This window comes from Camelus dromedarius, chromosome 14 (genome assembly GCF_036321535.1).
Source record: "Camelus dromedarius isolate mCamDro1 chromosome 14, mCamDro1.pat, whole genome shotgun sequence".
Taxonomy (NCBI): domain Eukaryota; kingdom Metazoa; phylum Chordata; class Mammalia; order Artiodactyla; family Camelidae; genus Camelus; species Camelus dromedarius.
This window is the reverse complement of record NC_087449.1, coordinates 48,941,864-48,963,252: the sequence shown is the minus strand read 5'-3', so window position 1 is coordinate 48,963,252 and position 21,389 is coordinate 48,941,864. Positions and strand designations below refer to the sequence as shown.

Genomic DNA, 21,389 nt, shown 5'->3' with positions numbered 1-21,389 from the left:
CAAAACCCAACTCAGAATCACCTTCTTTGTGGTTTAATCCCTCACTCTTCCTCCTCCCTTGACATCTGGCTTATGCACATCATACCTATCACATGAAATTATGACAACACACAACTATTTATTAGGGATTTACCACGTGCCAGGTACAGTGCCAAGCACTTACCCACCTTCTTTTGCTTAATCCTCATCATTACTCTGCAGAAGAGCTCTGCTATCCCCCTTTTATAGGTGATGAAATTGGGGGGAGCAAACTTGCCCATGGTCACATAGCTAGTCAGTGGTGGTGTCAGGGATTGAACCCAGGGCTGGACTTCAGCCTGTGGCCTTGACCACCACTGTACACTAGTGGTCACTCTCTCCGACCAGACAGCAGAAGGTGTGTCTGATTCACCTCAGATCTCATTCACTCGGAGCCGGTCCAAGGCCTGGCACCAGCTCCACTCTGATAAAGACATGAAGACATGTGTGATGGATGGGATGGGACTCGATCCCCACTCAGATGTCTGGGGGAGTCTGTGCCCCACTCACTCTCCATCCTGTGATGGAGCACACAGATTTCTGGCAGCATAGATATGGGCTGGAAGGATCTTCCAGGAAATGTACCACATGAGCTAGGTCTCCCCACGACCCCACTCAGAGAGGCCTTGCCTCCCCAATGTCTGAGTCCCATACAGGCAGATAGGGCTCTGCTTCCTGCCCCAGACCAAGCTGGCCAGAGGAAGCTGGCAGGGCCTGGGCAAGGAAGAGAAAGCCAATCTAGGACTGGGTTGAGCAGGTGAGAGGCAGCTTCCTAAAGGAGACAGGACTTGAGCTATGCTTGGAAGGATGGGGCAAAGGATAAACTGGGGTGAAGGGCATTCCAGGTGAGGGAAACAGCCCAAGCAAAGGCAGGGAAGCCAGAAAGCAGGGGGTTCCGGGGCCAGTGATGAGCCCGGGTTGAGAGAGTAAGAGAGAATCAGAGAGAAAGCAGGTAGCAGCTGGGTCAGGGGTGGGGCTGAAATGCCAGGCCCAGGAGTCTGGGCCACAGTGGAGAGTCACTGGGGGCTGAATCAGGGGAGTGACACCCAGAGAGATCAGGAGGAACCACTGGGCCAGCGCCTTGTCCAAGTCATGCAGCCGCAGTGGCAGAGGAGGGATCTGAACCCACTCTTGCCTCCCAGGCCTGACACTCAGGGGACCCCAGACTCAACTGGTGGTCAGGCCTCCCAAATGTAGCCTAGATGACAGGGAGGGTGGCTAAGCAGCAACCAGCCAAGGGTGGGACAGTGCCCCTGAGGAGGACGCAGGGAGTGTGGCAAAGGGGGAAGGAGGCTGTAAGAGTGAAAGACTTTCTCCCAGGTGTCACCCCACACAGCCACATCTCAGGACCAGAGGGTCGGTGGGCAGGAACTGCAGGTTGGCAACCAGCCCCCAGGAGCGGGGCTCTGCAGCTGATCCCACTTCCACAACTACCCCCCTACCCCGGCCTCAGCCAGCCTCCGTGCCCGTCCTCCATCGAGCTCTTTCCTGCCTGCCTTCCCTTTCTTCCTCTCCCCCCACTTAACAGATTGCAGCAGCAAGATGGCACAAATTTATGGCTCAACTCACCAAAAATAACAAGAGATCTATCAAAAGCAGTTTGTGTGAAATTAACAGGGGCCTGTACCCTCTTGTCAAACACACTCAGCTCTGAGGCGGGCCAGGGCACTCTGCTCCCAGCCTCACCACTCTGCCCCCAGCCTCACCACTCTGCCAGTACCAACCCAGCTCCACCCTGCCTGGCCTTGCCATTGGTCCTACCCAGGATGTCCCAGAGGTGAGCCTGACTCCGCTGTCCCAGTGCCTGGCAGAGGGGCTGGGACAAGGGCCTCACTCTTCCTGTTCACCACCATCCCACCAATCTTGTTCTCAATCTGGCAGCTCCATGTGCCAGCCAGTTCTCCTGCAGCTGGTACATGTGTCCAACTGGCCCAGTGGGGAGGAGGTAGAGGGAAGCATGGAGGTGAGGCCCAGGGTTTGGCCAAGGTGGTGCTGCCACCAGGCAAAGTGTTCAGGCCCTGATGATGCCACTGGCCCTCAGATGCCACGCGCTGCGTGGAACAAACTGAGTTGTGTGCCTGTCAACTCTTGCCCCTGAGAGGCTGGGCAGAGGGAAGAAGTGGCAAAGAGGAAAAGCCTCTTGCCTGCCACAGGAGAGGAAGGGCTGTGCCAGCCCAGTTCTGGGCACCAGTGCACCCTGTGAGCCCACTTGTGATGCCACATCACCCCACAATGCCCCACAAGAGCCCTCCCTGCAGGCAACCCCATGGAGCAGCCAGGAAACATGCCAAGCAGGACAAGGGGCATGAGCTGGGAGCCCAGGGCTTCCTGCTCAGAGAAGATACCAGGCCCCATGGCCAGGGACAACCGGCATCCAATGTCCACCCACCCTCAGTCCCAGAGGCCCCTGCAGAGGCTCTGATGACAGTGGGACGATGGTGCCCTTCCTGTCACCAGCCCCCTCTGACCCCTAAAGACACCCCGGCTCCCAACCAACTCCTGCTTCCGGCTTCAGCCAAGCCCAGCTGGCTGCTCCTGGCTCTGTGCTCCACATGGCAGCCTGCCCAGATGGTGCCCGCCCAGGAGGGCAGAGCCTTGCTCCATCCACTGCAGACCACTGGGCCGATGGACTGCAGGGAAAGCCAGACAAAAGAACCAGCCCTCTGCCGAGCACAATGGGGAAGGCCCCCACAGAGTGACAGGCAGTTGTGGCCAGGCAGGAAGAACCATAAACCACCTGATATACGCCTGGCACTCTCCACCGATGTTCGACAAAGAAGCAAAATTCAATTTCTTCCTGCAGGCACTAAATCCCAGGCCAGCCTCCAGGGCCCGTACCCTGCCCACGGCCTGGCTGTCACTCGGACAGCTTCATCGACCGCTGTTAGAGGCCAAGCTGGCCTAGAGGAGAAGCCAGAGCAAGGCCACTGGGCAGTTGCCATGGGTGGGCAAGATGCCAGATGTCTCATGGGGGAGACCAAGAAGCTCTTCCCCCAAAGCATTGGGAGAAGCCACTGGCATGATAAACACCCCTTCTAATTAAATCAGGGGTGTCTTCCCATTTTACAGATGAAAAAACTGATATATTAAAAAAAAGGATCTACTCAAGGTAACAAAGGCAGCTCCCAACTCCCAAGAGGCATGGGAACAGATCATATGCCTCCAATACCCCAGCAGCCCTCACACAATATCCCCTGTAAACACTCTGTCAGACCCAGATGCCCCTTCTGACTTCCATTCCCGTGTGACAACCTCATGATGGTAGGCCAGCACCTAGTATCCCAAATGGAGAAACTGAAGCCCAGAGAGGGGCAGGAACTCCCTGTTAGTACCAGAGCTAGAAACCAGATCCCAGATCTGCCTCCCTACCACCCCTATGTCCTAGGCCCACTGGCCAGTCCCTGGCCCAGCCCTATTCAGCAGGCATGTAGGACCCAGTTGAGGGCGTTGGAGTCTTGAAGCTGCAGGAAGGAGGGTCGGCAGAAGGTGGCCATGGCTGAGGGAGCTGGGGTGGGAGCAGGAGCAGGCAGGACTCAAGGGCTCGGAGAGCTTTCGCCCAGTCAGCAGGAAGCTCTAGCAGCTGGCAGCCTTGGTCCCAGAAGAAGACGTGGGTCCAGAGTGGGGACACAGGGGACACTGGGAGCTGAGCCAGGCCAGCCCTCTAAAGCAGCCTTGAAGCTCAGGCCTCTTCACCCAGGCACATTCTTCTGCGCCTCCCTCTGCCCTGACCCTGGGGCCATAGCCAAAAATCACTGACCCGTGTGGGCAGAAGACATCCCTGCTCCCTGCCTCCTCCAGCCTCCAGGCAAACTTGTCAATTGCAGTGCCAGGGCCTGCCACAGTCATTCCCAGCTTTGGGCCTTTGTAAATACTGCTCCCTCTGCCTGGATTGCCCTCACCACTCCTTTGGTTTGGTTCACTTCCACTTGTCCTTCTGATCTCTGCTCCTGTATTACTTCCTTCCCTGACTGTCCAGTTAGGGGTCCCCTCCCTGGCTTTACCATGCTGCATTGTCTGATCTATGCCCCTATTCATCCACTCAAGACTGCAAACCCTTCACAAGAGTGAGATCTAACCCCAATCCACTTTGGCGACCCCAACACCTGGACCAGGCTGGACCCAGAGGAGACATGGGTGGACAACTACCTGAACGCCCCAGGACCCGCCAAGATGGGCACCATCAGCCCTCTGGACACACCTACCAGTCCCAGGCCCTGCTCATACTCACCATATCTCATCTCTGTTGTGAACAGGTCATTGCTGCTCCCCGAGTGCAAATCGGCCTCAGCAGGTGGGGCTGGGCCCCCAGGCACCAGTGCATTGGACAGGGTGTGGGCAGCAGGAGGACCTGGAGGCGTGGTGGTAGCAGGGCCAGCCCCCGCCTCCCCAGGGCAGCTGCAGCCTGGCTGGGCGAAGCCACAGGCCCTGCCAGCAGCACGGCCGCACTCCTCGCTCCAACGGCAGAGCACGCCGCAGGTGAACTGGCTAGAGTTGTTGTTGTTGATGAGCAAGACCTCAACAAAGCGGAAGGCCAGGGCAGCGGGCGCCAGCAGGCGTGGGGCCTCCGAGGGCTCGGCTGACAGGCACAGCTGCACGAAGTTCTTGTCGAAGTGCAGGAAGGTAAAGGGACCCGAGCCGCCGCACAGCTCCAACCCCGCTGCCTCCTCCTCTTCCTCCGGCCGCCCCAGCTCTGACTCTGCCTGGGTCACTGCTTCTTCGGGGCTGGGCCGGAGGCAGGTAAAGTTGACCAGGTAGTGGTCCAGGGGCAGCAAGCGGGGGGCAAAGTGGGCGCACACCTGCTCCTGGCGGTTGAAGCGCAGATAGAGGGAGTACTTGGTCGGGTCTGGGTTCTCCAGGGTCCAGGAGCAGCCCGAGGCGATGGTAGGAAAGAGGTCCTGCAGTGAGAAGGCCCCGTAGAGCACGCCCGAGGCCAGGGCGGAGCAGGCGCTGGGGGCAGGGTCGAAGGCGGCGGCCAGGTGCAGGGACAGAATCACAGATAGTAAGAGGGGACAGGCTGGGGTCATCCTATGTCCCTTGCCCTGTGGAGAGAGACAGTGGTCAGTGGCCCCAAGCACAGCCAACATGGGCTCTGAATCTCCTGTGGCTAGCCGCAGGTCACGGGCCCGTGGTTAAGACCGCGATAAGTCACCCAGGTCCACCAGTGTGATCTTAGACAAGGGACTTGACCTCCCTGAGCCTCAATTTCCTTTCTTGTTAAATGAAGGCACTCAGGAGAGTGTCTGGAATCTTGTAAGCTCTTAAAAGACACATCAGTTGTGATTATTATTCTGTGGTTCCTCTGTCAGTCCCATCAACTGCAAACATCTCGGCCTGACGTTCAGATCCAGCCCCATCCCCACCACCCAACTTGTATTCTCCAGAGCTGTTGCTCTCAGTCGCCATGTGTCGTGATCAGCTGCAAGGCATGTCACACATAACCCAGCAGTAATTGTCAAAGCAGCGATGTTTGACGATGATTTGCTTTTTTATAAATCAGAGCAATTCAAGTTATTCCCGGAACAATGTCATTCTCACTCACTTGCTTAACTGAGTGGGAGAGAAAGGGGAGGAGTTACCGCCTGCGTGTGCCAGGGACTGCGCCCAACCTGAACCACGCCCACAGGAGGGCATCGTGAGTATGAACGTGATGATTATTGCTGCTGTGGTTTTCCTGGTGGAAACGAGGGGGTCAGACATCTGCAAAATGGGTGCGGCTGTTCCCCTCTAACCCTCTTCTACTCCCACCATGGGATTATCCTCCAAGGCCTGGCTCAGGGCCTGCAATGCCCCCGGGGAGGCTACCAAGCCATCTCCCTGCTCTTAGTTCCCACAGCCCCCACAGCAGGAAAGTCTGCATCACCCAATTGTGATCTCTATCCCTTGCTATCTCCCTAGGGCTAGCTCAGTCATCTCATGAGTCTTCAAGCTCCTAAGATTGGAGATCAGAGTCTATTGATTTCTACCTGCCCCCAAAGCACTGAGCTGAGCTCCCAGCAGGTGTGAATGTACGCCAGGTATGGGAGGGCAACTGGGACCCAAGCCCTATGCTGACGGACACACAAGGCAGTCAGGCCAGAGTGGACACGGAATGGGGGAGGGGGGACTGCAGGTGCCCTCCCACCCACCTGGCCAGGGCAGAGCCACTTCCCATAGCCTGCACATCCTCCACCCCAGCTGCCCAGAGAGCAGAGTTCTGCGCCTGGGCTGGTTCAGCCCCACTTCCAGCCCTGCCCCCAGGAGTGCCTGCCTCTTCCATGTCCAAAGCATCACTCACAGCACTGGACGGGTCCCTAGAGCCTCGTTGTTCCATATTAAAGAAGAAAAGATGAGGCTCCAAGAGGGGAAGCAAGCTGCCCAAGATCACCCCAGAGAAACCAAGCTAGGACTGGAGTCCAGGACCTGAGGCCCCAGCCCGCTTTCTCCATCTTCCACCCATAGCCTTCTGCACTGTCCCCTTCCTTGCTACTCAGGCTTCAGACCAGATGGACAAGCTATTAGCTCTGGGAACTGAATCACAAACAGAGGATAATTCTCAGGTGTGGTGAGATTGTCCCAAGACACAGCTCCCCTGAAGCCAGGGACCCAGGGGACAGGTTTCCCATGGCTGTTCAGGAATCTAAATAGTGGCTGGAGGTCGGGGGACAGGAAATGAGAACCCCAGAACTCCAATCCCGTTGTAGCATCCAGGGAGTTCCTCACTGTCCCAGATCCCACATGCTGCCACTCTGAGCCAGGCCTAACCCCAATTACAGATGCGCACTTGCCCCTTCTGGGCCACAGTGGGGTGCGAGGGTAGGCTCAAGGCAGGCCCACTTTCTGGGGAGAAGCCACCCCACCCCATCCTCCAAAGACCCGCCTGGAATTTATTCAGCAGAAACCGGGATGGGGTGTCTCCACTGCCCACCCTCCCAGAGCTGAAAAAGGGACCAGACCCCTGGCCTGCCCCACCCCACATCCTCCCTGTCCCAAACCATTCAGCCTGCCCAACCTGGTGTGGCACCAGCGAAGCCAGCCACTGATGATGAGTGACATCCAATCCCCCCGCTGCCCCCAGTTATTTTTAAGCAGGCTGAAAAATTCAGGCCATGGCTGTAGCTCAGCGGAGGGGAGGTGGGGGCTCATTAAAAGTGGCCTCACCTCCCTCACTTAAGAGCAGGCAGGGACTCTCCAAGCACAAACACACCAACACGTGTGGGCTTGGATATTCCTGGGCCCTGCACACATGCATACAGAAGCATGGATGCACAGATGCGTGTGTAGCCAGGTGTCCTGCATGTGAAGAGATACACATGCACACAGACATGCACAGAGATCGGTGTAAACCACAGGTGAGTAAATTCAATGCACACAGAGTGCACATACTCATGTGTACAAGGCTGTCAAGTGCCAGACACTCGTACACACGCGCACAAGTGCAAACGTACTCTCTAGTGTGAGCACACACTGGTGTTTGGTTCTTTGAAGCTCAGCATATGACAGCCAAGTATCAGGCAGGATCTCACCCATTGCTCCTTCCTCTGTATTCCTGAAACTGAGGGCTCAGGCTCCCAGCCCCACCTCCTGAGTTTCCACTGCTCCCTACTCTATCGCTCCAACCCATCAAGACGCATTAGGTCCACATCCTTCAGAGCCACAACCTGACTTATTCAGGACTGAGCCACCTCTAAATTCTATCCAAGTCCCCTCTTCCATTCAGTCTCCTTCAGACATCCCCTTCACACCAATTCTGGTATTTCACCTTGGGTATGTGTGAACCTCATTGTTCTTCCTGTGACATAAGATGTTTTAGGGACTCCCTTTTAGATCACTATCCATCCACAAAATAAGGCAAAGAGCCCAATTCCAGGTGGTCAGAGAGCACCTCCTTGGGAAGGGACCTGGAAGGATCCCTGCTTCACAGGAAGTTCAAGTGGTTACTAGCAGTGAGTAGCCTCCATGAGCCTCAGTTTCCCCCTCTGTGGAGAGGTGACACAATCCCTGCCCTCAGGATTACAAATACCTTCCCATTCAGCCTCCTGGTGAGCTCCCAGCACAGGGCCTGGCACAGGGAGAGCCCTCACACCATCCTCTCCCCCTTCTTCTCAGAACTTCACAGTCTCTCCTCTTTCCTGCTGCGGTGGAGGGTGCTGCCTCTGAAGGCTCTTTGGGTTAAACCTCAGGGTAGCTTTGCTACCTGCAAGCCCAGGAAGACCACAAACCCCTCCAGGCACAGAGCTGGACAGGAGGGGTATGGAGCTCAGCTCTGAGGAAGAACCTCAGTCAGGAGGTTGATGCGGAGGATAATCAGAAGGCCGCCTCCCTCAGGACCTCTCTGGGATGAGACAGGTGACAAGCTGCTTGGAGTAATCTCAGGGTCTCAGGGATCCCCTCCTCCAGCCATGCGCTCCCTTCACCGCATGCCCCCTGCCCCTGGCAAATCTGAGAATCCCACCCTCTGCCCAAGCACACTGGGGACCACTTCATCCCAGACCCCACAGGCCTGGGGTTCCTTTCTGCACCAACGAGGGAATCCGAGGCTTTCTAGCAGCTGGAAAGGCCAAGACAAGACTGGGATGGGAGGGAGCATGGGTCGTCAAGCGGTGGGGAGGGGCACTTCAGGGCAAGAGCTGGGTCTCCGGGGACCGCAGAGAATGACCCCATCCTCCTGGCAGGCTGGAAGCAGGGGCACTGGGCGGCCTAGAGCCAGGAGCCTGGCATTCAGACTGGGGAGGGGCCGCGGCTGGGGGAGGGGGCGCGGCGGTGAGCACATCCGTCGCGTTTATCCACCTGGCAGCTCCAATTCGCCCACCCGTCACTCACCCTCTGCCTCCTGGGCTCTCGCTGTGCGGTCAAGCCCAGGCCAATGCACGGCCAGGGACCCCCCACGCGGGGCCTCCGGGTCCCCTGCCCTAGCACCAGCCGTGGGGGCAGGGTCCTCAAGGATCCCCCTCTGCTGGAGCTCTGGCACCCAAGAGGGCGCACACCCTCCATCCGGCCTCTGGAGCTGGTGGGCTGGCCCGAGGGGTGGGGGCCACCCTCCCACCACAAGGAGCAGGACGAGGGGCGGCCCCCAGCCCCCGGGGGCGGTGCCGCGCGGGTGGCGGGGGGAGGGGGCGGTGACTCAGCCGCCCTCCGCCCGCCTCCCCGGAACTTTGCAGCAGCTGGAGCCGCCGTTGCTACAGGAACCGAAAGCTTTTGTTCCCCAATGTCAGGGCTGCCCCGGCTGGCAGGAGGCTGGGAGGCTGGGAGGCTACTATTCCCGAGTGGGGCCCAGGCCCAGCGACACCGCCCAGAGGACTCCCAGCTTGGCAGAAAGTCACAGATTCAGGCCCCCCTCTCCTCCTTGTCCTCCAAAGCGAGGTTTCTTCAAACTCTTGGGGCCCTCTGGTCAGATCACCCCCTAATTCTGACTTGGAGCACTAATTGCCCTAGAAAGTTCCTGATGGCATCTCTCCTGTGAGGAGGTAGAGGCTCCCTTGTGCCCCATGTGATCCTCTGTGACTGAGTTTCCATGTAGGCCCCCCTAAAAGGGAGTCTACCTTTGGGGACTTGACTTGGGTTCCTCCACCTCCCTAGCCTCTACACTTGAACCAGGACCTCAGAGGCCTTGGCCTTTCACCGATGATCCTCTGGCCAGAGCTGATCCCAGAGGAGTCTAGTGGGGTGTTGAGACCCATATGGGCCTGTCTATCTTATAGCTTTATTATCCTGGAGGTTGGAGTGATGTCACTAAAACCCATTCTGCACTTCTACCCTGGGATTAGGAGTGGAGTGGAAAGGGGCCTGACGTTGGCCTTGAGAAACAGCCCAACACACCTATCACTGTTAAGCATTACTAGGTGCCAGACACTATACAATCTAGTATCATTTCTCCCAGAAGTGATGTAAGGCTATTACCACTGACCCATTTTATAGAGGGCCAACTAAGGCTCAAAAAGGTTCTGTAGCTTGCCCAGGTCACAGAGCTTTTGAACCCAGGTCATCCAACCAAAAGCCGAGTCCCTAGCTACTTACTCAGCTCCATGACCTGGGGGTTGGGAGGGAGGGAAGATGACAAGAGACAAGCTGGGAACTCACTTTGGGTTATACAAATGCCTATCACACACACATCCCAGTCTGGACCTATCCCTTCCTGAAGAGTGATGGGGGGAGGAGGGGAGGAGAAGGAAAAGAGAAGGCAGAAAAGGGAAGAAGAGGGGGAATTCTCTCTGCCAATCTTAGTCCAGGGAAGATCCTCCCTTATGCCCCCACACCACCACCAGGGCATCCCCTGCACAAAGTCCACACTGACCCTCCCCCATGTGGCTCAGGGGATGATCCCTAGGTTCCTGCTCTGTCCCAGGGCCAGGTGGACTCCCTCACTGCCTACTCCAAGCCCAAGCCAGACAGAGCCCACCTTTGCCCCCAGCCTCCACCTAGTGTGTACTGCCCTGGCGGAGACAAATAGAGGCTCCCTGGGGACACCCACCGAAGCCCAAACAAGCCCAGATAGACCATCTCAAATCCAGGGGTCAGTCCTGCTGGTCTGTGCCCGATAGCTCAAAGGGCTCCTGAATTGCTGCTGGGTTAAACTCTCCATCCCACCCCACATCCCATCCCCAGAGCATATGGCCAGACAACCAGGAACTGTTCTGGCACTGTTAGCACGAGAGGGCACCCGGCCTCGCCCACCAACCTCCTCTCCCCAGGGACTTCCCAGCGCCAGTCCCGCAGCCACCGCTGCTGCTCCGGGTGCGCTGCGGAAACCTGGAGCTGCCCGCCGGAGGAAAAGGGGCGGCGGGTCCAGGGCTGCGGGCAGGGGGCGCCAGAGGACACCCAGGGGCCCGGCCAGCAGCTGGTGAGGCGGGCAAGCGGGCAGCATCTCTCGGCCCGGGAGCCCCTCCCCCCGCAGGCACCAGACCCTTCGCCCGCTCTGCACCCGCCGTGGCGCGGAGGACTTCCCTCGGACGGAGCTGACTGCGGGAGTGGCCGCCAACTCCACCACCTACAACCCGCCCCCCCCCAAAAAAATGCTTGCCCCCGGAGCTGCGGGAGGGTGCGTTTGGTGCCCGGCTCCATGCCCCGGGGGTGGGAGGAGAAGGATGGGGGATGGATAGAGAGACTCCGACCAAAGATGGACAAGGGAACCAAGGATGCGGGGCCCGTAGAGATCTCTGATGGAGAGGAAGGGGCTCGGAGCAGACATGGGGGACACGGCCCCAAGTCCAGGCAGAGGGGGAGGGGACTTGCAGCAGAGATTGGCGAGGGATAGCGGGACACCGGGCAGATATGGGGGAGGGGGCAATCAGGACAGAAGTAAGAGGGGAAGCATGGTCGGGGAACCGGCGCAGGGTAAAGGCAGTAACTATGGGCAGACATGGATGGGGACAGAAAGGACTCCGTGCAGAAATGAAGTGGAGGGGAGGAGCAGGGTCCGGCATCCAGACGAGGATGGGGGAGGATTCAAGGGAGAGACACAGTCGAGCTGCAGGTTGGAGAGAGGGGCTCTAATCAAGAATGGGGGCGCACCCCGGGATCCAGGCTTAGATGGGGAGAGACTCGAGACAGCGATGGAGGTAGGTCTGGGTCAGGACCGGGGGAGGGCGAGGGGCTTTGGCAGAGATGGGGAAGGGGAAGGGAGGCAGAAAAAGGACTCACAAGAGATGAGGGGGACCTTGGCCCCAGGCTTGTAAGTTCCCAAAGAGATAGGAGTGGGTAGATACCGAACGAACTCAGTTCGGGCGGGGGAGAATTCAGCAGAGGTAGGCGAGGGGAGCGCCCCCAGTCTGGACTGGTGCGGAAACTCGGGACCGCGCCGGGGTCTGGGGCCAAGCACTCACCTGGGCGCCGTCAGCAGCAGGAGCGGGGGCCGGCGCTGGCGGAGGCGGCCACGGGGCGCAAGTTTGCCATCCCTAAGGCGGGGGCTTGGCCGGGCGCGGGGCAGCTCGCTGCAGCCGCGCGGAGGGCCGAAGCTCCCGCTCCGGGAAGCGGCGGGTGCAGAAAAGGCTCCGCGGAGCAGCGCGGGGCGGGCGGGCGCCGGGCCGGGCGCGGGCTCCTGCCGCCGCCTCTTCGCCACGCCGCCCCCCACCCCCCGCTCCCTGCTCCCCCGCCCCGAGCACCGCCCGCGCCGCGCGCCGCCTCCTATTCGCGGGCGGCGGCCGCAGCCCCGGGCTCTAAAAGCCGACGCCGCATCCTCCTCTGTCTCCAAATGCCGCCGCCGCCGCCGAACCGGGTTCCTCCGGCCGCTCCGGCCGCTGCCCGCAGCGCGCGCCGGGCCGAGTGACGGCCGAGGGGGGACGCGGCGCCTGCGCGGGCCGGGCCCGGGAGGGGGCGCGCGCCGGGCCGGGCGCGAGGAGCCGCGGGAGAAGGGGCGGGGGGCGGGGGCGATGCGCGCCGCCTCCTGTTAAAGGGGGAGCAGCGCCAGCCGAGCCAAGCACACCCTCCCCCTCCCCGCCCTGGGCCCCAGGCGCCGGCGCGGGAGAAGCCCCGGGTAAGCCCCCGCCCCGCCTTCGGCTTCCTGGACCGCAGGATGAAGCGATCCGCGGCACCCCTCCAGCGATACCCCAGGCTGAAGGCATCTCGCTCAGCCAGGGTCTCCCCGGCCCTGAGGGCTGAAGCATTTGCCCCCTCCCCCATGTGCACTGCAAATTGCATATCCCCGTGCATGCAGGTGCCACTCGTGTGCGCTGAACTTTGCATATGCTTATGCATACAGGTGCCCTATGTGTGCACTGCATTGTTGCCTGGCTCTGTGCATGCAACTGCTACACACATGAACAGTGCGATAACATGTGCTCAGGTCCTGAATGCATGTTGCTTGTTCCTGTGGGTAGGAATGCTATATGTGTGCAAGCTTACAAGTGCCACATATGTGCTGAATGCTGTGCGTCACTTGTATGTGGGAGCCACAAATGTACACTGCAGTGTGGTATGTTTGGTGCATACTCTCGTGTAAACTCAGCAACGTTGCATATCCCTAGGCACGAGGATGCTACACGTGTGCAGTGTGTTACATGTTTTCCTGAGTGCCTGTCTAGTCCCACAAGTGCCTTTCCCTGTGCCAGGGGCGCCCCCATGTTGCATCTGTTTGTGTAGAAGCGGCAGAGAGGTAGAGACCCGCCCTCTCCCCATCCGGCGGTGCGCCCAGGGACGGTTGGGTGGGGCCAGAGCCCACATGGTAAAGGCGGTATTCAGGGCGATGCCCATCGTTCAGGGCCCTGGTCGGGAGGCTTGTGGCCTGGGCATGTTGCCACCAGGAAGGTGGGCAGTCCAGGGACGCACCACTTCTGCCAAAGACAAGTGGGTTAATCAGACGGCTATGGTCCGAGGAGGAGCCAGCAGGGGGCAGCTTTGCAGTGAGGGTGGGATGGTTTCAGGAACTCTACTTTTTGAAGGTTTTTCTGACCAGGAGGGAGCCAAATCTGGGGAGCAAAGCCCCCAGTCCAACCAATCCCACTCCCATCTCTCCACTGAAGCCCCTTGAGTTGTGTCTCCCTGGAGACAGGGCAGGATAAGACGCAAGGCTCCCCAGGGGCAGTACCAGAAAAAAAGCCCCCTGTTCCTCCCTTCTATCTTTCCCCTCTCCAGCAGTCTCAGTGACATTTGTCGTGAGTGATTGTGGGAGATTATCGACTTTAATGGAAGGAGGTAATAAGGGGTGATGAAGGAATCTCACCCGTCACCTTAAGGGAATTTATGAGACTATGAGGCAGGGAGGAGGGCTGGCACCTTTCCTTTCCCAGCTGGAGCCCAAGGAGGCCTATGCCTTGGGCCTAGCACTGTTAGGCACTCTTGAATTCTTACTGGGCACCCTCAAGCACACCCCTGCCAGGGCTCAGCCACTGCTGTGAAAGCCAAGTCAGGTGGGCCTTACCATCTGCATGGTGTATTGAGAGCCACCCCAAGGGCAGTGCGAGATCCCAGGCCTCCTTCCTTAGGCATTGTGAGGGGCAGTGGGATTGCTGGGATTGAGGTCTTAAGGAGATGGGCAAAGGTGGGGAGAGAGGTCAGGACATGAGTGGTCGGGACATGGGATACCCACAAGGATGGAAAGACAGGCCCTCAGAAGCCTCCAGGACCCTGTCCTCCACGGTCCAGCCCCTTCCACTCCTTACAGGGAGCCTGCCTTCCTCTCTATGAATATTCATAACATCAACATACTAGAGACCCAGCATCCAAAGAAAGGTCTCTTGCAGATGTGATACAGCTGGATCCCTGAGGTCCTCCCCCTCCCTGCAGGATCCAGCTGGGTGCAGGGTAATGGGAGGGCTGGCTCCGGTTAGACAGCAAGGTTTTGTCTGTTTTCTCTGTTCCCTGATAGCCCCCAGACTTCTTTCTTTCAGCCACAAAAATGTGTGCCCTAGAAAAGACAGGTGGTCAGACAGAGTAAGGGACTGACAGAGATGGTACCCCATACCTGGGAGCTCCCTGGGGCAGGGTGGGGAGATCAGCAAGGCAGGAGGGGCTGTGGGAGCTGGGTGGAGAGAGCAGGCCTTCCCAGGGGTTGTGCAGAAGCAGGCTATATATTAGGGCGAACCTCTGGAAGGCTCTCCCCGAGGTGCCTCCCTGCACCAGGGTTTCCCCACCTCCTTTCCCAGGAGCCCCTGCCCTTCCAGACTCACTCTGCTGATAATGCCGCCCAGGAGGGCTTGGAGTAATTACAAATCGTTTCCATATTCAAATCCAGCTGGTTGAAGAGAAATTACTTCTCTGACAGCCCAGGCGGGGGTGGGAAGAACAAGTCTTAGCCCCAGGAGAGGCCTCCAGGGAGCCTGGGGCAAAACCTGGGCAAGGCAAGGGGCACCAGCCAGAACTTAAGTGCAGAGGGTTTGTGCAGAGTAAAGAAACATCTCCTGCCGGCCTCCACCCCACAGACTGGACAAGGACAATGACTCCAGCCCTTGAGTCCCCTCGGGGCCCCTTCTGGGACCGCTGATGAGATGGAAGGGACCAATCCTACCATGATGTCAGGCTCTCTAACCGCTCTCATACTGCCAAGCTAGGGGACCTCAAGAAAGTCCCTTCAGCTTTCTGAACCTCTGTTTCCTTATCTGTGAAATGGTATAAATGATCTCACCTAGGCCCCAGTAGGATAACAGAGATTAGCAAGAGCTATGCCCCTGAGAAGGGCCTTTTACAAATAGTTATTTTATTACCAATTAATTCATGTTTTTGTCAACAGTAAGCACCAACAGTGGCCCAGTCGGAAGGCAGCACAGCCCTTAGAGGGGCAGCACAGGAGAAGCTAGTGGGTTGAGGAGGGGAGCAGCCCCAGCCTTACCCGCTTGGCCTCAGCCCTGCCTCCCGCTGGGCCAGCCACCGCTATGCTTCATTGCCCTTTAAACAGATGAGAAAATGTTCTTCTTCCCTTCCCAATGATTTATTTGGCCCAGAGCCTGGACAGGTTTCTTTCCAGCCAGTGGGACCTAGGAGCACCCTTCCCTCAGCCCCTGCCCTTTAGCCACCCAGCCAGGCACCTACAGCAACCCATAGCTCTGGATACCAAGTCTCCTTCCAGCCCCCCACTCCTACCTCAGACACATATCAGAAGTTCATAACATTTCCCCAAAGATACTCAAATCCATGTGACAATCTTCCACCAGGGTCTGCCCTAGAGCTCATACGACAAATGCCTCAGTGCTCTGGATGTCACTGATCCTGGTGGGATATCCTGAAAAGATGGACTGGCCGGCCTGCTCTGCCTGCAGGAAGGCCTGCATGTCTAGCTTCCATCCTTCCTGCTGCAGATGCCAAATGTGTAAGGAGCCTGTGGCCACCCAGGCTGGGTGTTTGTCATTTTCTTGGTGCAATGGATTAGGGGGAAAAGGGAGGATTAATGGCTCCCTTGCTAAATCTTCCCAGAAGGTCAATGCCTGGTTTGTGTACAGCCCTCGGGGCAGTGCCTGCATTCTCTGGCCCCTGGGACAGAGGATAGAGAAGAACTTTAGGGTTCTTCTGAGAAGGGCCTTTTACAAATAATTATTTTATTACTAATTAATTAGTATTTTTGTCAACAGTAACGTGGGTGATCTTCATACACGTCATACTGGAGGGTGTCCACAGAGCCTGGCACCAACAAGGTGCCTTCACTCACTTCTTCAGCAAACATCTATTGAGTGTTTACTATGTTCTAGGCACTGCGATCCAGGCCATGAGAAAGTCCCAAGGCTTCTACTTCCCAAAATATCCCAAATCTATTCACTTTTCACATCCCTACTGCCAATACCAGGGTCCAAGGCAGCAACATCTGGCACCTGGACTCTCCCTTATTTAATCTCCAGGCTCTCACTGCTACTTCCCCATCCCAATCCATTCTTCTGGAGCCCACTGAGCTATCTTTTTAACATGTAAATCAGAGCACCCTTTCTTCAGGCCTCCAATGGCTTCCCACTGCACTTAGCACCATGACCTTCCAGGCCCTGCAGGACCTGGCCCTTACCAGCCTCTCCAGAGCCAGCTCCACTACCCCACCCCACCCCCACACTATGCTCATCTCTTTGCTATTCTTGGAAAACTCCAAACTCATCTTCCCGCAGCACTTCCAGTGGCTGACTCCTTCTCATCCGGAAAATCTCAGTTCCAATATCACCTCTTCTAGGAGGCCTCCCCTGATGACACTTCTAAAGCAGCCCTACCCCAACCAACCCCCTGCTCCAGTCGCTGCATCCCATGGCCTTGTTGTGTTTTCTTCCTAGCACTCATTACCCTGAAACAGGTTGTCTATTTCCATGTACGTTAATTGTTTCCCCTACTGGACTATGAGTTCTGTAAATGCAGGGACTTTGTCTATCCATTCACCATTGGATCCCCTGGCACGAAGCACGATGTACACAGTAGGTATTCAATAACTGTTTGTTGAGTGAAATGAATGGTGACAGGACAAGCACAGACCCTGCCCTCACAGAGCTTCCAGTCTGTGATCCTCAATCAATGTCTGTCCAATAAAACAGTGTTCTAGGTTTCCCATGTGATGAACCAGGAAGAGTTCAGGCCCTGGGATCACACAGATCTGGACTTCTGCCTCTGTTCCTCCCTGGTTGTGTGACCTTGGACAAGTCATTTATGTTCTCCAAACCTCAGTTTTCTCTTCTGTAAAATGGAAATGGTCCCAACCTAGCAGAGCTGATGTGAGTCACATGAGGTGATAAAGACGAAGTGCCTCACACAATGCCAGACACAGAGAGCTGTCGTCTGCATGAATGTGAGCCCCTTTCAGACATACCAGGGGCTGTGGGCTGTTCCAGGTCCTGGGGACAGGGAGATGACTCAGAATGGGGCCTTGACCTTGAGGCCTTCCCAGTGTCCCCTCCCCCACCCCATACCAGCTGGGTTCTAATCTGCTGAGATTACTGAAGTGAAGGAGGCAGCCAGAGCCAAGGTGTGCCTGGGACAGTGTGCGTGTATGTTCCCTTCAGAGAAACTGGTTCCGGATCCACTTCTCTTATTTGGAAGCACCTCTTCCTTTTCTGCCATCCTGGTCTGTGTAAACACACATGCACATACACAGATGCATATCTACACACTTACACAGTCACTGGCCCACAGACATATGTACACTTGCCTGGGGTACACAGGCATATAATGAACCACACATACCCAACCCCAGAACATAACACCCTCCATTTTTCTGGTGCAGCAGGGACCTGTCTGGCTCATCTATCAGTCCTGTTGCCTCTTGCTCTAGGCTGAGGTCAGACACAATCCCTCCGGGTTGACAGGGGGCAGCCCAAGCACTCCTCCTGGAAAATTCTCCCTGAGGTCTAATCCCACACTCCCCTGTGCCCTGCTGTGGGCCTTAAGGGCAAGGTGCCCCAGCAACTACTTCAGACACCCAGAAATGACAGCACCATACCCCGTATCCATACATGCAGGCTGGTGGACAGGCAGGGGTGGAGATGCCTGAGAAGAGTGGACCCCAGCTTCCTGCCCCAGGGTGGGGGTGGGCGAGAATCCCTCAGGGGCATTGGCAGGCATGGGGCATACTGGTAGTTGGAGGGTCATTGAGTTCCCACCATCTGAGATGCTCCAGGTTTTCTCGCCATCCCCGAGGGGAGCTCTGTGGCACCTGAATCCTGCTGTACTGGGCTTGTGCCAAGCTGGACACACAAGCAGGGCAAGCAGGGGGTCCAGAAGGACCAGCCCATCCCATGGAACCCCTCTGTGGGCCTAACACTGCAGTGGCTATTTTTAACTTATTGTCACAATTAGCCCCTAGAACAACCCGTCAAATGGGTATGGTTACCCCAATTTCATAGATGAGGACACTGTGGCTTAGAGAGAGGCAGGGATCAACCCTGGGCCTCCCCTCAGTCCCTAAGGCCCTGCCTTCATCCTGCTTCGTCCTTGTCCTCCTTGCATCTCCCTAGAGGACAGACCAAGCACCAACTACGGAAGATAATTTATTTCAGGATTAGAATTGATCTTCCAGAGAAGCCCAACTCCCTCAGGGTGAGAGATCTGAGGGGGTCCAACTCCCAGGGCCTGGTCCCTGAAAGGAGAGGCTGAAGCTGGACACGTAGATCTGGGGGAGGCCACCAGAGTCACAGAGGATGTTGGGAAGGACATGGCAGAGGACCGCTGACACCTACACACTTCCCTGGCAGGCATGACTGCAGTCCCCACTGATGCCACCATGCACAGACACACCCCAGGAGAACACCCCTTTTGCTGGAACATACACCACCTTGGGCTGGCAGTAAAGCAATCACTGCCGGGTGAGGGGCTGGGCCTGTCTCAGGGCCAACCCCGGCAGCTCTGACCTCTGGGGGTCTCAGGCTTGCAGGCAAGGCCTGTGGCTGGGGTAGGGGATGGTGGGGAGGAAGAGGAGGAGGGAGAAGGCTCCTGAGTTGCTATTGGAGGGAAGAGGCCCTGGGGTGCATAGCTGAGCCAGTGTTCTGCATGTCAGAGTGGGAGTGAGTGGGGCTGAGCTCCGGTACACGTGTGGGTGGTTGTGTGCGTCACTGCGTGGGGAGAAGAGTCTGTGTGTGTATACGGTGTGACTGTGTGCAGATTTTGTGTGTGTCTGCCTAGGCCTTGTGCGTCAGAGGCATTGGCCTGGCTCTGGGGATCTCTGCTGTGTGTGTATATGTGTTCACGTGTATTTGTATGCAGGGTGCGTAGCGTTTTGGTGCACTGATTTTTCTGTGTGGGTATACGTACGGTATCGAATGCACACGGGTGTGTGACACTGGGGTTTGTGTATCTACTCAGTGTCTGGATGAAGGTGGGGAACATTGATAGGGCAGTGTTTGGAGTTGGAGTTTGTGTGTGACCAGGGTATGTGGTGTTTCTTTGTGTTCAGAGTGTGTTTGAGCCTGTGTATGTGTGTGTATAGGGGAAAGTGTTTTCAGGCCTATGTGTGTCTGTGCCTTAGGGTGGCATGTGAGTCAGGGTGTGTGAAATTTGCAGGCCTGTGTGTGTCCATGTAGTGGTGTTTGTCCCAAGTCTGTGCCAGCCTGTGGTGTGTGTTTCTGTGTGTGCTTGAGGCTGTTGGCAGGCCTTCAATTCCCCAGGGGGCCTGTGTGTGTGTGTGATACTATTTGGTGTGTGTCTGTGGGCGGTTGTGGGCCTAGGTGTTATATATAGTGTCTAGATGAGGGATGTGGATTAGTGTGTTGTGTGTGTCTACAGATCTGTACTCCTGACATAGTGATTCTTATCTTTGGAGATTTTTTGAACTCCTTCTTTCCAGGAAGCCCCCAGGGACACACACACTCCCAGGCTGAAATCCTGGTGTGCTCCCACTCCCAACCAACTTGGTCACCTCTGCACCTGCCTTTTGGAGGAAGGGGCCCTTCTGAGGGAACCCAGAAACTGCCGGCTACCGGGTCAAGGTCACCTAGCTAAAGAAGCAGGGGCTCCTTCTCCTCCGGTGCCCCGCACCCCTCTGCTCACTCCCGCCGAGGCTGCCATGTGCCCCGCGCCCCGCCCAGGTCTCCCCTGAAATGAATCTTAATTTCCGCTCCGGGATGGGCGGCGGTAACGAGTCCAGAGCCAGCGGCTGCGGCGGCGGAGGCTGGGGTGCCGGATCGCATGGTCCCAGAGCAGCGTGAAGCAGCGCGGATTTGAATTTCAAAGGCAGCTGGGACCCAAGTGCGTCTGCGTTGTGTGGTTGAGTGTGCGGTGCTGGTGTGCCCGCTAACGCTCGCCTGCGTGGGTGGCGTGTGTTTGGGTGGACGTGCTTTGTGACTGGGCCTCTGTGGGGCCCAGGCGAGCCCGGCATGGGCTGCGAGCGAGTGGCGGGGAGCCCCAGTGTCGGGGTCTCCATCATTGCGTGAGCGTACACTAAAGCGTGTCGCGTGTCTGTGCGCGCTGTGGGCAAGGGCTGTCCTCTGCGAGTGTGTGTTTCCAGGACCAGTCCGCCAAAGCGTGTCTGTGTGTGTCCGTGTTCCCGGTCCTGCGTGTGTCTGTGAATGTGCCAGTGTGTCTGGGTGCTCGCTGGCTGTGTCACTGAGGGTGTGTCAGTGTGTGTGCGCACACATGTGGACGAGCGTTTGCCCCGTGAGCCTGGGTGGGGAGGTGGTGTTTGTAGGAAGGTGTCTGTTGGTGTGTGCCGCGTCCAGACCCTTCGAGAGGCTGCGATCGTGTCTGTGCGTTTGTGCGCTTGAGTGTCTGTGTCATTGTGTCTCCGCCGGTGTTGGCGCCCGTGAATGTCAGTGTGTCTGTGCGAGGGTGCAGGAGTGGCTGTCCGTGAGAGCGCCCTGTGTGTCCTCCGCGCCGCCGCTGGGCTTCTCTGGGCGTGCGCAGGAGGCTGAGGGAAGGGCCCTCTGCTCACAGAGACCCCGGGTCGCCGCCAGCCCCAGTCAAGCCCCGCCCCTCTGCTCCCCGGGCCCGCCGGCCCGGCTCGCTGACCCACGGGCACTCAATGGGCTCTTGGAGGCAATGGCCGGGGAGGATGAGCGGTTAGCCCGAAGGGCGTTTCACGCTTGCGCTCTTCTGAGGGCGTGGGGGCAGCTCATCTGTCTTGGGCAATGGACCTGCACGGCTATGAGATCTTCACCGACCTGTGGCACTGGAGACTCAAGCTAGAGCGCAGGAAGGACCGCCGGACTGTCACCGCCTGGGTCCCGAGGCGGTGCATGCTCCTAACAGGCACATGCGCACATGAGCCCTAACTCAGGCAAATCTGGGTACATTCCCAAGCAGGCCTAACACAGACAGCAGTGTGCAACAGGCCTCTGACACGAGGCTCAGAGGGCAGGCCTGCTGGTGCAAACCCAGAGACAGGCAAGTCTGTGTGTACATTTCACTCACTTGAACAACCTCAACCCTCCCTGGGTTTTAGACCCTGTGGGGTGAAGAGGGCTGATGCTCAGGAGTCCTAGAGAAGAAGGGCTGCCTGAATCACTCCATGTTCCCGTCACTCTGTCGGGCCCTACGTTGGGCCCTGATGGTGAGGGTTCACCCTGCATCCT

General features: G+C 57.7%; 1 protein-coding gene across 12 annotated transcripts in view; it reads right to left on the bottom strand.

Annotated features, from left to right (window-relative positions):
* The window catches only part of ADGRB2 (adhesion G protein-coupled receptor B2), a 36,096-nt gene extending 24,119 nt beyond the window's left edge, over positions 1–11,977 (bottom strand). For 7 of the 12 annotated variants that reach the window (XM_031464596.2, XM_031464598.2, XM_031464597.2 and 4 more), the window contains exons 1-2: positions 8,818–9,062; positions 4,247–5,057 (exon numbers count right to left, since the gene is read on the bottom strand). In XM_031464596.2, coding sequence (XP_031320456.1) covers positions 4,247–5,057; positions 8,818–8,988 — 982 coding nt within the window. In that variant the 5' untranslated portion in view covers positions 8,989–9,062. Of the gene's footprint in view, positions 1–4,246; positions 5,058–8,817; positions 9,063–11,816 lie in introns of those variants that run through there. The other 5 variants (XM_031464600.2, XM_031464601.2, XM_031464603.2 and 2 more) reach the window with 2 other exon arrangements.
* Between the last annotated feature and the right edge of the window lie 9,412 nt (positions 11,978–21,389).